Source organism: Heterocephalus glaber, unplaced genomic scaffold (genome assembly GCF_053883595.1).
Source record: "Heterocephalus glaber isolate CG9 unplaced genomic scaffold, H.glaber_assembly_v1.0 deba00001497, whole genome shotgun sequence".
Classification (NCBI taxonomy): Eukaryota; Metazoa; Chordata; class Mammalia; order Rodentia; family Bathyergidae; genus Heterocephalus; species Heterocephalus glaber.
In genome coordinates this window covers 5,556,488-5,572,037 of record NW_028258320.1, presented here as the reverse complement: position 1 = coordinate 5,572,037, position 15,550 = coordinate 5,556,488, and the positions used below count along the sequence as shown (strand labels likewise).

General features: G+C 48.4%; 1 protein-coding gene across 4 annotated transcripts in view; it reads right to left on the bottom strand.

Moving 5' to 3' along the window:
* Ptk7 (protein tyrosine kinase 7 (inactive)) overlaps positions 1 to 15,550 on the bottom strand; it is a 54,495-nt gene that overhangs the window by 32,417 nt on the left and 6,528 nt on the right. Inside the window, exon 1 of one of the 4 annotated variants that reach the window (XM_087184572.1) lies at positions 11,671 to 11,698. The exons of the other annotated variants lie outside the window; for them this stretch is intronic. Within the exon in view, the coding sequence (XP_087040698.1) occupies positions 11,671 to 11,683 (13 nt within the window). The 5' untranslated portion in view covers positions 11,684 to 11,698. Of the gene's footprint in view, positions 1 to 11,670; positions 11,699 to 15,550 lie in introns of those variants that run through there. 4 annotated transcript variants of the gene reach the window in all.

Sequence of the window (15,550 nt, the reverse complement as noted above, 5' to 3'; positions counted from 1 at the left end):
GGACAGGCAGAGAGGAAAGCGCTCCCCTTCCCGGGTGGCTGATGCAATCTGGGGTCTCAACAACCAAAGACATGACAAAGACCCAGACTTTACTTCTTGCCTACTCAGCCCAGATTTAAGGCGAGCCTGGAAGGCACAAGATCTGGCTTCACGTAAGTCTGGAACTGACTGTCCCTCCCTCGGAGGAGATGCCACTTACAGATCCACGAAGTCACAATGGGCAGACAGAAACGGGGAGAGACAGGGAGAGAGGTAGGGGCTGGGACAGAGACAGATACTCAAAGAGACAGAGAGATGAAGAAGCCTGGCAGAAGGAGAAGATGAGACCAACGGTCACAAAGACATGAACAGGAGCTCAGCGTGGTGGTGCACACTTATAATCCCAAAATTCTGGAAGGCTGAGGCAGGAGGATCTCAAATTCAAGCCTGGGTGACTCAGTAAGACCCTGTCGCAAAATAAAGTAAAGGCTGGGATGTAGCTCAGTAAGTGTGAAGGTTTTGGGTTAGGTCCCCAGCACTGCAAAAAAAGAAGATACAGAGACAAACCAAGAGGAAGAGACCAGAGTCACAGAAAGAGGACAAGACAAGAGTACATGCACGCACGCACACACACACACACACACACACACACACACACGCACACAGACAAGAGCAGACATAGGGCTCCCTGGCTGCACACTGACCCCAGCTGCCCAGGGTGTCTGTCCTCGTTTTCCAGTAGGGGTTTCCCAGACCCTCTTCTCACCCCAAGAGGACTCTAGATTCAGGCAGGCCCTGGCCATGGGCAGGGGGTACAGGGGATCTGTAGAGGTGATAGTAGACATGGAAAGCTGCAGCTTATCCACAGGAGAGCAGAGGGGACAGGAAAGGGCTCTACAGAGCAGATCAGACCATTTGCATGTAGAGTCCTCAAATTGGAGGCTCCTGGTAAATAATTCACCAGGACGAGTACAGCACCTTCCCGGGCCTCATCCATTATTCACCGGGATAAATGCGCCACCCGGTTACACTTCCTGACATCTAAATCGGTGCAAGCCATTAGGCCAGGAGGGAAACGACAGCAGGCAATTTCCACCCAGCTTTCCCAGAACCCCTGACCCTGTGGCCCTGCTGCTTCTGGAACTCAGTGGCTGCACCTGGAGCCAGGCCGGGCCCCCTCACTTGGCACCAGGAGTGGAGCCAGAGTGGCACAGCTATGCCCAGGACATCTGGGTGAAGCCCCTATTCACGGCACTCTCATGGGGAAGAGGACATGGCCTTGTTTGAATCTAAAGGCAACACAGTCCCTAAAAGGTTCTGCTTTGTAATCCCAGCACTCAGATGGCTGAGACAGGAGGAACCAAGAGTTCAAGGCCAGCCTGGGCTACATGGTGAGTTCAAGGCAGCCTGAGATACACAGCAAGACTATCACAAAAGAAAAAAAAAGTGCTGAAATTCTACTAGAAACATGGTCAAAACAATATCATGAGTTCTCAAAACAAATATAAATGATTAATAAATATAAAAAAACATTCCAAGCAGTAGTAATCTAAAATTGTAAGTGAGTAGGTCGGGGATTTAGCTCAGTGTTACCGTGCGTGCCTCGTAAGAGCAAGGTCCTGAGTTCGATCCCCGCTACCAAAAAAAAAGCAAAGCAAAACACTGGTACAGGGTACAGAGAACACAGCCCTGACTATGCCAGATGGGGTGAATATTTTAATAATTTCCTTCCGGAAATGATTTGGTAATCTCGTGTCAATATCCTAAAAAATGTGCTCCTTGTCCTTGGGGAAATGGGATGACTCCAGGCTTGAGGTAGAAAATGAGACAGGGGTTTGAACAAAGACCAGCAGGGCCTCATCAAAAGGTTCAGGGCAGCCGGAAGAGGCTCCCAAGGCAGGATCATTTCAGCATCCACCACACTGAAAGCCTCCTGGACTTAAAATACTGTACATCAGCCTGCCTCACAAGCACAAGGTCCTGAGTTCAATCCCTGCCACCCCCAAAGTACTATATATCAAATATTTTAATATCCATGAGTTCACCAGGCCTGTGGTCCCAGAGGCTGAGGGGACTAAGGTCCCTGAGGTCCCAGAGGCTCCAGAGGCTGAGGCAGGATGATTTCTTGCACCCAGGAGTTCTAGACCGGCCTGGGCCACATAGCCAGATCACAAGTCTGGGAGTTCACGATGACACTTCAAAAATAACAAAAACACATACCAAAAATACACTCCAAAGTCTTTCACTGGTCCCCTTTGAATGCTAGAAAGCCTCCATATTATTTTGAAAACTGGCAAAGACTCAGCATTTATCTCCCCTTTCTTCAACACTGTACAAGGCTGATGCAACAGTTAACGAGGGCAGGTTTATCTTTGTAGAAATTTCCAGCTAATAAACAGAATATCACCACCTGCAATCCTCTGACAAAATGGTGGGCCTGGCACTGATTACTGATGGCTGCTAATTCCAGAGACAGCCAGATGTTGTGCGACCACAGAGGTAAGAGCACATGAAGGAAAAGTAATTGGATCTGAACCTGATTGAGCCCTGATCTCACTTTCATGATGAAAAAGTTTAAGTTTTCTAGAATGACTTGGAAAAAGACAAAGAAGTCAGAAAACAATGTGCCTCCAACTGAGACAAAATGTGAACACCCATTCTCTGTACCTCCTTTGGCTCCCATAGTGGTTATTAAAACCTGATATAAACTGGGTGTGGTGACACACATGTGTGATCCCAGCACTCCAGGAGGCTGAGGCAGGAGGATCTCAAGTTTGAGCCCAGCCTGAGAAACTTAAGAAACTTATTAGCAAGACCTTGTGTCAATTTTTTTTTTTTTGGTACCAGGGATCAAACTCAGGACCCTGGGCTTGTGAGGCAGGCGGCAGAACCAAATCCCCGGAGCTAAATCCCCGGCCCTGTCTCAAAATTTTTTAAAAATTTAAAGGGTTGGATAGCTCAGTATGAAGGTCTCTAGCATCAATCCACAGTAACACCAGAAGAAAACCTAGGATAGCTGCTTGATGTTTCCCTGGTCTTCCCCACCAGCTCCTGAGCTCCCCGAGAACACAGCTGATCTCTCATGATCTATCTCCTCCCCTTATAGGTGCTCAGACCGCGAGAGCAGCTCAGGAAACAGCAGCTGATGTTTGGCATTTACCCTAGCTAGATAATTTGGCCACATTATCCCTCTGTGAGGTGGAATCGGTGCAGGGTCAAAGCCCAAGACAGGTTCCTGGTTGGCAATTACATTAATTATCGTTATTAATTCAGCACACATTTATTTAGGGCCTGCCATGTGCCAAGTCCTCTCTAAAACACTGGGGATGGAAAGAGAAAAACACACAATTACTGCCTTTAAGTGTCTCAGTCTAGATGGGGAGGCAGACAAGTAAACACATAATTACAGTAATAGCTAACACTTACTGACCCTTACTGTGTGCCCGGCGCTGCTTCAAGCGCTTCAACCGTATTATCTTGTTAAAACTCACACCTACCCAGTGGACAGGGGCTGCAATCCCCACCTGCACAAAAAGGAGCTCAGAGAGGCAGCCTCTTGCTCAAAGTCACACAGCCAGCGAGTGGCAAACACAAGCATCAGGTCTCAGGTTGGTGTAGTAACCTGTGCTGCACCATCACGCCATGTGGGGTGTGAGAGGGGAACAGGGAAGCTTCTAAGTCACAGCAGAAGGACAAGGGTTACGGGAGAATCCTAAGAAAGACCTTTCAACACAAGGCATATGGAGGAAAAGAGACCAAACTGGAAGCCTGGGATGGGGCACAGTCAGGGAACACAAGGAGCTCAGAGGCCCAGGGTTTAAAGCACGATAAGAGTTAGGACAGCAAGATGCTACCAGGCACTGGTTTGGGGCAGGCAGGCAAAGGTGCTGAAATGCAAGTTCACCCTGCTTAAGTGGCCCCGACAAGTCCCCCGCAGCCTGAATCCTGGTTAGGGAGGTGGTTACAGAGGTAGGAAATGGACTGAAGAACATGACCCTGTATCAAAATTAAAAATAAAAAGGGTTAGGGATGGAGCTCAGTGTGAAGGCCCTGGATTCAATCCCTAGTGCCACAAAAGCTAAACAACAACAACAGCAACAAATAAGGTTGGAAACTGGTTGTCACGGAGGGCAGCAGGTGCAGTCTCGGAGGTAAGGACTATGGGACAAGGCCACTCCTGCTGCGTTTGTTCCTGTCTAGCACATCACCACAACCAGGGGTTAAAACAAGAAATGACTCCCTTGCTGTTTGGAGCAAAAGTGCATCATCACGGTGTCGCAAGGTGGGCTCCTTTTAGGCCTTCAAGGGGAGGGAGGTGGCTCCTCAGGGCTCCCGTGGCTGTTGAGGGAGCTCCCAGTCTTGCAGATGTGACTTTCAGCAATTTGTTGTCATTGTTTTGCTGTACAATAAACCACAGGTATCTTTCTATACTTATTCACATGGTTCTAGCTCACTCGGGCATGGTGGGGCACACCTGTGAGTGTGCATGGTGGGGCACTCAGAAGGCTGAGGCAGGAGGATTGCTGTGAGTTCAAGGCCAGCCTAAGCTACACAGTCAATTCAAATCCAGCCTGAACTATGTAGTGAGAACCTGTTTCCAAAAAAAAAAAAAAAAAAAAACCACGAAAGAGAAGAGACAGGGAGGGAGGGAGGAAGGAGGAAGTGCCTGCTATGACAGTGATGACACTGAGACTGGGCTCTCCATCTCCACTGGGCTGCCCAGTGCATTTTTTTTTTCCCTCTGCCCCTCTCAACTGGTTTCAGACTCACAAGCAAAGGGGTGATATTTACTGAACCCTTCAACACAGTTTCCATTATGGTGGTTTATGTCTATGTACAGGTTTTGGGGTTTTGATTTTTTTTTTGTCTTTGGAGAGAATAATGGATACATGTTCCCATTATATTTTCTTTCCTTATCTATGGTACAGCCTTTAATGCAGTAGTAGACTTAACTTGCCAGTATTTTATACCTTTTTTTCTTTGTGGTACTGGGGATGGACCCCAGGGCCTCACTCAAGCTAGGCAAGCACTCTACTGTTGAGCAGCACCCCAGCCCTGCAGAATTTTATATTAGACTTTTACATCAACATTTCTAAGTACGTGGTTTTCTTTCCTGCACCATCAGCCAGCATTTGGGAGCAAGGTTATATCAACTTTGGGATACACACAGGATGCCATCCATCTGTTCCTTGGCTCTGTGACAACTTATAAAGTATTACAGCCTCTATTTCCTCAACATAGTTCAAAATTTCCCCTTCTGGTAGCATTTAGGGATGTAATTTTTTAACCACCTTTCAATCTTTTTTATTATTTTCTTTTTTGTAGTACTGGGGCTTGAACCCTGGGGCTCTCTACCACCTGAGATACAACCCCAGCCCTTTTTATTTATTTTTATCTTGAAAGTCTGGCTAAGTTGCTCAGGTGGTACTCAAATTTGCAATCTTCCTGCCTCAGCCTCCCAAGTGCTAGGCTTACAGGAGTGCACCTTCAGGCCCAGCTCATATTTTTTTATCATTTTTACTGCCCTGTACCTTTTCTCTTAGAATGCTAGAAGCTCCTCAACAGCATGTCATGGAACAGACTAACAGCAGCGCAGATTCTCCTCTTTAAAAATGATCTTAGGAACTTAATTCTGCAATAAAGAATTTCTTTTCTGTATTTGCTTCATTCTTTATCTCCCCCGGTTCTTTTATATTTCTTCACCTTTCTTGATCACCTTTCTTTTCACCTGTTGACTTCCCATCTGATTTCTGGGAAGTGCACATCTTGAAAGTTCTTTTGGGGGACCCCAAAAAGTGGTACCTTGAAAAATCCACCTCCTTTTCCCAGCAGGTTCTAAGGGAGAAAGGATGGGACCTGGGCAAAGAAGGAAACAGATTATTTTTTCTTTTTTTTTCCGAGACAGGGTCTTGCTATGTAGTGCAGGCTGGTCTTGAACGCACTATGTAGCCCAGCCTGGCCTTGAACTCTCCTCAATCCTCTTGTCTCAGCTTCCCTTGAGTGTGGGATTTGACTGCTGTTAAGGAGACAGTAATCACCAGAGAAGTGGTGTAAATGCTGTGCCTTGACATCAATGACGAGTCTGGTGGCCCAACGGGACAACCTGAGACTCAACTGCCACGCGCCTGAAAGCCCAGCAACAGTGGAACAAAGTTAAACCCTTCCAGGTCTTGAACTATGGTCTACTGAATCTGAGAGTCTCTGGGCAGATCAGGCTTACCAGAGCGGATCATCAAGTCAGGCAACAAGAACACACAGGACAGGATGGCAGAATAAAAAGCAGTGGGCGATTTAGTGCTAACTGGTGTGGAGGCAAGAATAGATGGGAGACCGGGTCCTGAGCTCTTAGGTGGGCACTGGGCCACCACGTGCCAGTTACCTGGAACCACCCTGGCTTACACTGGGAGGTGGGGATATTTGGATGATAAATCTTCTGGTCACCCTAGCAACAGCCCACATTTGAGCCATACTTACCTGTTTTCACACTTTATCCCGTGTGATTTTTCCAGGCCAGCTGAACAGCAGTGATTCAGGAACTTTTAAAGCCTTAGCAAGAATCTGCTGAAAGCTATGAACTTCCTTCCCACAAAAATAACACACACGTGAAAACTTGTATACAGTTTTTTAAAGTCTGCATCTATTCACAGATCAATTCTATTTCCAGGAGTTCATGCTACACAGATACACTGGGCAAAGACAGGCACAAGGACGGCCCCCGTGCAGTGTTGTGTAGAATAGGAAATCCTTGGAAATGGGAATCAGCCTGAAGCCACCACCAGGGACAGGGTGAAATAAACTAGGGAAGGGGGGATTGTGGGGGGCACAGCACTTGCTCTCGGCCCGGCTTCCCCTTAAAAGGTGCAAGAGCCTTCCTGACTCCCATCTACTGCGCCCCAACTCAGCAAGGTCCCAGGAGAGGAAACAACACAGGCAGCCGCGCGGGAGGTGGCTAAATCATGAATTGTATGTGTGTGTTTTCTTTGGCCAGGGCAGTCTGGACAAGCTCTGGGGGCTGTTGGGCAAACATTTTTCATATTTTAGTAGCTGGCCTCTGCCCAAGGTAGTCAGAAGTTAAGTAAGCTTGAGTAAGTGGCGCCCATCCTCTCCCCAGCCCTAAGAATTCTTAATGAGGTTCTAAGGCAGAGGCCTCCTGCAAACCGGCCTTAAATATCACTCACCTTTCACTACCTTTAATGAATGCAAATGATTCAGCAACAAAACACTTAGCCTGGAGTGAAATCTGGCTCTGTGTGGCTGGTTTCACCAACTTACTGCCCAGCTCAGGAGGGCCCTTGGAGCCTCAGGTGCCCATGCTGGCCCAGGCAGCAGTCCCCAGCGTCCAGGGCAGGAAGTGCCCAGTGTGAGGGGAGACCCCCACCCACCCCGCCCCCACCCAGAGACCAGGTGTGACCCTCACGACTCAGCCTCTTTTATGACTCTGGCTCCAGGGCAGAAAAAAGTGTGAGCGGTAAAACAAAAGGTATTGCTTTGATCTAAGAAAGGGGCTGGTCCCAGGCACCTCAAAGGGCCCTGTCCTTCCCGTCACCACACACCCGGGGCCTCAAGGGCATCATGACATCCCTATCCCTAACTGCACCTGATGCCAGCACCCCCGAGGAGATCTCTGCAGCCCAGAGCCCAGTAACCCACACAAGCAAATTTCTCATTTCTCTTTTGGCAGCAAAAACAAAGCAATTTGTCAGGAGTCTAAGAGGAACTTTTAACTAATTTACTTCCAACCTGGGGCTCAGGGCGATGTGCTGCCTGGTCAGCCTGTTCAACACCTCTCCTGGGATGGACACAGCCTGGCCCAGAACAGGCCACTAGTAATTCAGCTGCCACCACTTTCATCCATGGGGACAGCCGCTGCTAGCAGGAGACCAAGAGTCCACACATGCCTTTCCTGCCCACTGATATAAAGGAGGAATCAAAGATGCCAGACCAAAACCAGGCAAAGGATTAAACTCAAGACCACAGAGGGCCCACAGCTATCTGCCTAGGGCCTTAGACATAAAAAGGGCTTCAGAGGGCCAGGGACTTGGCTCAGTGGTTCCAACGCCTGCCTTGAAAGTGCAAGGTCCCAAGTTTGATCCCCAGTACCCCCCCGCAAAAAAAAGGGCTTCAGAGTCCAATCAGCCCTCTCTCTGCAGGTTCTGCATCTATGGACTAAACCAATCTCTGATGAGGAAAAGCATTTTTTTAAATTGTATCTGGCCTGGCATGGTGGTGAATGCCTATCTCACTTCGCAGGAGGCTGAGGCAGGAGGATTGCCAAGTTCACGGCCAGCCTGGGTGACTTTGTGAGACCTTATCTCAGAATTTTTTTTTTTCTGGTACCAGGGATCAAACTCCAGACCTTTCACTTTCAAGGCAGGCGCCAGAACCACTGAGCTAAATCCCAGGCCCTTATCTCAGAATTTTTAGAAAGGGTTGGGGATACAGCTTAGCGATAGACCACCCCTGGCTCCAATCCCTAGTACAAGAAAACAAAACAAAGCAACCTGTTTTCAACATGAACAAACTCCTTTCTTTCCCTCTCTCACCCCTTTCTTTTTTGAGACAGAGTCTTATTATGTAGTCTAAGGCAGCTGAATTTACTATATAGCCCACCCTGATTTTGAACCTGTGATCTTCCTCAGTCTTCTGAGTACTGAGTTTACACACATGCGCCACCATGCCTGGAGAGAACAAATTTCTTTTCTGGTCATGATGCCCTAAACAATACAGTATAACAACTATTTACATAGCAATTGTGAATTGTATAAATAATCTGGAGATGGGACCGGGGATTTAGCTCAGTGGTTCCACTGCCTGCTTTGCAAGCACAAGGACCTGAGTTCGATCCCTGGTACCAAAAAAAAAAAAAAAAATCTGGAGATGATTTAAATTATATTGGAACCCAGACATGAAGCCATATACCTATAATCCCAGCATGCTGGGAGGCTGAGGCAGGAGGATCACAAATTTGCCCAGCTTGGGCAATTTAGCAACTTAGTGAGACCCTGTCTCAAAATTTAAAAATAAAAAATAAAGTGCATGGGAGGATGTGTGCAGGTTATATGCAAATACTATAGCATTTTACTTTTACTCAAACCCAGAATCTCATATATCCCAGCCAAGGGCTCTGCCACTGAGTTATGTCAAAGCACCTTGTATCATTTTATTTTTTAAATTTTATTTATTTATTTATTTATTTATTTATTTATTTATTTATTTATTTATTTTGAGACAGGGTCTTGCTATGCAGTTCAGGCTAGCACTGAATTCACTATATAGCACAGGCTGGCCTCAAAATCGCAGTGATTCTCCCACCAAGCTATATCCCAGTCCCTTGCATCATTTTATGTAAAGGACTTGAGCACCCACAGATTTTGGTACCCAAGAGGTGTCTGGGAAACCAATACCCCCCATATATTGAGACAACTGTATGTTGTTCACTTGATCTTAACGGAGCCATGGCCCTCTTGACCATCACAGGGCAGACAGGAAGATTCGCCTCCTTGGAAAGAGAAATTTCACATGGTGTGTTAGAGACCTCCAAAGATAAACTCTGTATCATCAAAAATACTCTGGCTCTCAGGAAAACAAGTGCTGAAATTCTCTACACTGTTTTTCCTGACTGTTCAAAACACATCATCTACAATACCTTTGCTTGTTTAAAACACTCCTAGCAGAGGCCAAAGGAACCAAGAAAGGCACCAGCTTCATAGAGGAGCTGGGTCTCCCAGGCCCTGGCCTCTAGAGTCCCTGCCTTCCAGGGAATCCTTTAATCAGCCTCTTTCCTACATCTTTCTCTTTTGTCTACCATCTAAACCCTAACTCACTGCCAATCCATCCCACCATCCAATAAACCAGAACTCAACCAGAGAATCCCCTGGCCTTTGGGCTCCTTGTGTGTCCAAAAGGGAGAAGGTACCATTCAGCAACCCTGGGCAGGCACACAACACAATGAATGGGCCCCACTGACTCCACAAAGTTAGAATCAACTCCACACAACCACGCTGCCCCTCTCCCGTCTGCTTCCTGCTCAGCCCTCTTGGATCTGCACCACTGGGGACTGTTACTCAATCTGCAATGGGACTGTTACCTCCCCGCCTCAATCTGGCCTTCTCCAAGCCCTGTCCTGTTAATTACTCTCTTCTTGTTGGGTCCTGATAAACCTACACACCACGCAATCCATTACCAGAGTGAATCTTCAGGCTCCTTTGAACAGGCATGCCTTTATAAGTTCAGACTCTGCCGTGGAGTGTTATTTTATTCTTTTCTAACAGAAGCTTTGCCCTCTAAGGGACAGCTGTCTCCTCTGCTGAGTACTTCTTGCTTCTGATGACTTGAAGTGTCCCCCTCCTCCTCCCAAACACTTCTTAGCATGATGCTTTATGCCTTCGGCATCATTTGTTATTTATGTGCCAGCCTAAAAGGAAAACAGCTTCTTTTGAAACTTATGGAGGATGGGAAGCCAACACAGGCTGTAGATGAATCACCTTCATCCCAGTTACAACTATTTTTTATTGAGGATTCTCTAGGTCACACACTAAGTCCTCCCTATATACACAGCTTTGAAGGTGCTGCTGATTTTAAGAAGCACCATTATTTATGTGCACTAAAAGCAAAAACAGCACCAGTTAAACAAAGACACAATGCTATATAATTCATTATAAGCTACATCCCAACTTCAAAGATGTGAAAATGAGAAAAGAAGGACTTAAACACAGTACCAACTCAATTCTTAAAAGAACTCTTAATGGGATTGTTACTATTTCCTACTTACAGAAGAAGACAATGGCAGATAGGCGTGGTGGTGCACACCTGTAATCCCAACACTGTGGGAGGCTGAGGTAGGGGGACTGCAAATTTGAGCACGGTTTGGGCAACTCAGTGAGATCCTTCTCATAATAAACAATTTTTAAAAGGGCCGGGGATGTAGCTCAGTACAAAGCCCTGGGTTCAATCCCCAATATAGTACTGCAAAATAGGAAGGGAGGAAGGGAGGGAGGGAGGGAGGGAGGGAGGGAAAGAAGGAAACGAAACAAAACAAAACAGGGGCAGGTCAGGAACTAAATAAACAGTCTAAGGTCTCTCAGTAAGGAAGCTGTGGGGCCAGAACTCAATTCCTGAAGATTTCAGAACTTCTCTGATAGCTGGGGACAATGAGGACGGGGACAGCCAGGCCTGAGATGGCTCCTCCTTGGTTAAACGGTCCCAGGTAACACTTGCTTGGCCATTCCTAAAACCAGGGTCTTTCTTCAATTGCATCTCCACAGATTCTACTTCCAGAAACAACAAAAGGAAAACAGGTTTCCCTAGCTCCTTCCCTGCAAAACTGGCTGGAAGTGAAGGCGACTCAGCCAACTTGTTATATATAAAGAGCATTTAACAAGCCTTTCAAGTCCAGAGAGTGGGAGAAGGAAGAGTTCATAGGAAACCTGATACTTTGGCAGCCAAGCCCAGAGAGCCTGGGCCCTAAGCTTCAGCCGTCCCCCCCACCCCGGGATAAACACCAACCCCCTGGCCCCTTTGTCTGCCAGGAGAGGTGCTTCCTGGGGGGCAGGAGGGCGGCAAAGCTTTTTATGACAAAGCCCACCTAACAACAACCCTCCACCGGAGACCTGGCCAGAGTCTCTGCACAACCCACTTACCCATAAACCTCCATCTCTCCCCCAACCTGCTGGGGTCCCTCTCCACAAATACCTGTGACCGCCATAAACGCCCTGAAACAGCCCCGTTTACTGCCCAGCTTGCCTGCTGCTAAATGAGGGCATTTGTTTCGAATTTGCAAATACCGAAAGCAGTGGAAACCCAAGTCCACCCCTAAAATGAAATGTTCTGCATTCCTCTGGACCTCAAGCACATCGCTTCAAAAGCTGCAAAGGGCCCCGGCTGTTTACTCACTGGTGGGGCTATTGCAAGAGGTATTTCCCTGCTCCCCAAGGAGGCTGCTTTGATCCCAGGTGGGGGAGGGGAGACTAGGGTGCCACCAACCCAGGGTGGGCCCACGAGCTCCAGCCCCCTTTCTAGGTCACCAGCAGCAGCCGTGGGGTACTGGGAGAGAGTCTTGTGGGAAGAAGGGCCAAGCAGAGAGACCCGCCTAAGACTGCAGCCTGGAGATAGAGCAGGACAGAGCAGGCCACCTCGGCTGGGCTGGCCACAGGACCATCTTCAAAAAGGCCCTGAGACAAAGGTAAAAAGGGGAAGAGGAAGCATGGAGACAGCACCTAGCCTCTTATGCAGAAATAATGGGGCACCTCCACGCACCGAAGCTCCAAGCAAATTGGGACACTGCACCAAAATGGGGTAGGGTGTAGCATTTATTAAATAAGAGCCTTTTGTTTTAAGAAGTTTCCAAAAAGGGGAGGAGGGATGAGACAGAGTGGGCCATCCTCTCCATCCTCCTCCAGCCCTCCCTGCTGTCCCAGCCACCCCCCCTGCCCCTGGGGTGGAGGAGGAGCCTAGATCACAGACCCAGAAAACTGCTGAGTTGGGCCTTTTTTTTTTTTTAATTGACCAGTTTAACAATCAGTTTAATGTCCTAAATTAACCCAACTGGTAGAATGATTTGCTCTTTGTAGCCACAGTTACAAGGCTGACAGCATTTCCTTGTTTTTCCCCTTAAGACCAAAGGACAAGGTTTTCTTTGTGATTTGTTTTGTTTTTCAGGTGGCTGGGAGTGAACTCTGGGTCTCTAATACCATCCTAGTTCATCACCTTGGAAGGACCTATGGGGTCGGAGGCACTTTCTCCCTTTTCTCCCCACTGGGAAACAGCTCCATTTTGTGTTTTTAGTAGACGAACTACAATGGAATCAGACCTCCAGAGTCTTCACTTTGCATCCTTCCAAGGCAGGACACGGGATATCAGGTTCACCTGGAACCTGAAAACTTCAGAAGCAGAAGAAAAAGTTGTGTGGAACCCCAGGGAGATCAATGGCTTAGCAAAGGGAGACGCCCCTGGCACCACACAACCTGCTGCTCCCAGATGTCAGAGGTGGAAGCCCAACTCTTCTGGAGTCTCTGAAGTTGTACAGGGCCAGGAGTGCCAGCCATAACCCTTGCAGCCTGAGTCTGTCACCACCTACATGGTCTCCAGGTCTCCAGCACAGCAAGGCCAGTGTACAACTCCCAGCAGGCGGCACTGGCCTGGAATGTGGCAGCACACAGCAAGCCGGGACCTGCAGCAGCCGTGACCTTCCAGGAGTCCCGGGTAGAGGTGGTGGGGCCCCACAGGCTGGTAAAGAAAGCTCAGGCTGTGAAGATCAGGCAGTGTCCTAGAGCTCCAGACTACATAGCATCCGGCTACAAATCTTTGGAGTCATGTACCAACCTCCAATGCACCCTGATCATCTTAACCCTGCTGTGTAACCAGAAAAAAAAAGAAAAAGAAAAAAAAGAAAAAGGAAAAGGAGGCATGATTGGCAATTTGATTTGGAATAGGGAGCCCAGATCTCTCCATGTATAAACACTGATACACTAGATGCCTGCAAAGAGCAAAGAGGGTTACCCTACCCTCACTCATGGGACCCCTCCTACTCCCACCAGGGGGAGAGGTAAGGTCTTGTCTGCAAAATCCATTCCCACTGTCTGAGTGCCTCTAAGGCACATGTGTGTGACACCCCATAGCTTCTCCTGGTGACTGTATGCAGGACAGCAGGTGGCGGGCCGGCAGAGACTGGCATGGCACCTTGGTCCCAGCTCTGTCACGAACCACCTCTGTAGTGTTGGGCAGACCGTACTTGGAGGCCCATCTTGCCACCTCCGAGCCTTCCTGAAGGTACTCAACGTGGGTGTGGATAGAAGCCCGCTGTAAATTACAAAGCAGGGCGCTGCTGTTGGTTATTACAGAGGAGGCTCAGCCAAATCATACCCAGCCCTAAGCCTCCCTTGGGGCGGTCTCCCATGTGTGCAAAAGAAAAAAGGCTGACCAGGTACGCTTGTGTGCCCTCTTATCAGAGAATCTCTCATTTGTTCCTCCCATAAGAACTGGCCGGCTTGTAAAGCACACATGAAATCTCAGCACTCAGGAGGCTGAGGCAGGAGAATTGAGTCTGAGGCCAGCCTGGGCTACACAGTGAGACTCTGTCTCAAAAAACAAAACACAAAACTTCCCAAACCGCTCCAAAATGTACTCAAACCTTTCTGCTCCCCTTTGCACTCAGGGAATTACACCCTCATTCACACCATTAAGTCTAAAGATACCTGTGCCCATGTCCTCGATCAGTGATAGTGAACCTTTTAGAACTTTCAATGCTACAAACAGCCTGCTGCGGCACATGTGCCATAGGTTTGCCACCACTGTCCTTGAGAATAAAATGCAGCCCCAGTTCAAAGTCCCCCCAAACCAAGGTTAAGGAGAGCCTATGGGGTGTGGCAGAGACCTGGCTGGAGGTGCTGCACCGGAGCAGCCTCAGAGGCCACTGTGGCAAAGGCCCTGCAGGTAGCAAAGTCCTCTGAGAGCCCAAGCCCTCAGTTGCCACAAAAAGATTGCATGGAGTAGGCACAGTCTTGGGCCCCACACAGGGTCCAAGGGGCAGAAAAGCAGGGAAGAGGGTTCATTTGGAATATGACATTAGAATGGAAGTCACCAAATCATCTTGGCCCATCAGCTGAAACACAAAAGGCCAGCAGTTGCAAGGCCCTTGTGCTAATGGGACAGCCATGAATAGCTGTATAGGTTGTAAGCTGCTCAAGATGCCTGGTCACCGCATGATACTGAAACATAGCCTGGGCTCCACTAGCCAAAACCCTGGACCGGAGCACAGTGTTCTATCCACTTAGAGGAAAGAGTACTAGTTCTTTGTTTTTGCACTGCTGGGGATGGAACCCAGTGCTTTCCACATACTAAGCCAGTGCTCTTATCACCAAGCTATACCCCAGCTGTGTAACTAGCTTCTGGGACCTCAGGAGTCCCAAAAGCAGACAGGCACCCCGCCCCCATCATCACCACCCCTGCTCCCGAGAAGGGGACAAAAAAGACCCAGTGTGTCTCCTGAAGGAGTGGCCACCCATGCTAGTCTCACTCCTAGAAAGACCCCCCATCCGTGACCACAAAGCCCTGGCTGAAAGAAGTTCTACAAGGGACACAGGAAAACCCTCACAGCCATGGGTGCTGAGAGCAGCCCTTCCCCTGGGCCCCATAGACCTCTGCTCTGAAAGACCTCAGCCAGGATAGTAGCTCTGAACCAGTACTGACCCCCTGGGGGAATGGGTTTCTGGGTAGAGGGCAGGGGAGCCCCACTAGGAAATGCAAAGTAGCTGTGCCTGTGTTTCTAAGCTGCAGTTGGACTGAGACCCACTTTAAAAATCTGTGCTTTTGGAGCTGGGGAACACGTAGCTCAGTGATAGAGCACTTGCCTAACATGTGCAAGGGCCTGGGTTCGATCGCCACCACCGCCAAAAAAAAAGAGGGCCAGGGATTTAGCTCCGTGGTTCCACCGCCTGCCTTGAAAGCACAAGGTCCTGAGTTTGATCCCCAGTACCAAAAAAAGAAAGAAAATCTGTTCTTTTGAATGAGGAAACAGGCTCTAAAGCCTGCAGTCAAGAGGGACTCTGCTGAGCGCTTGAAAACCACTCTGGAA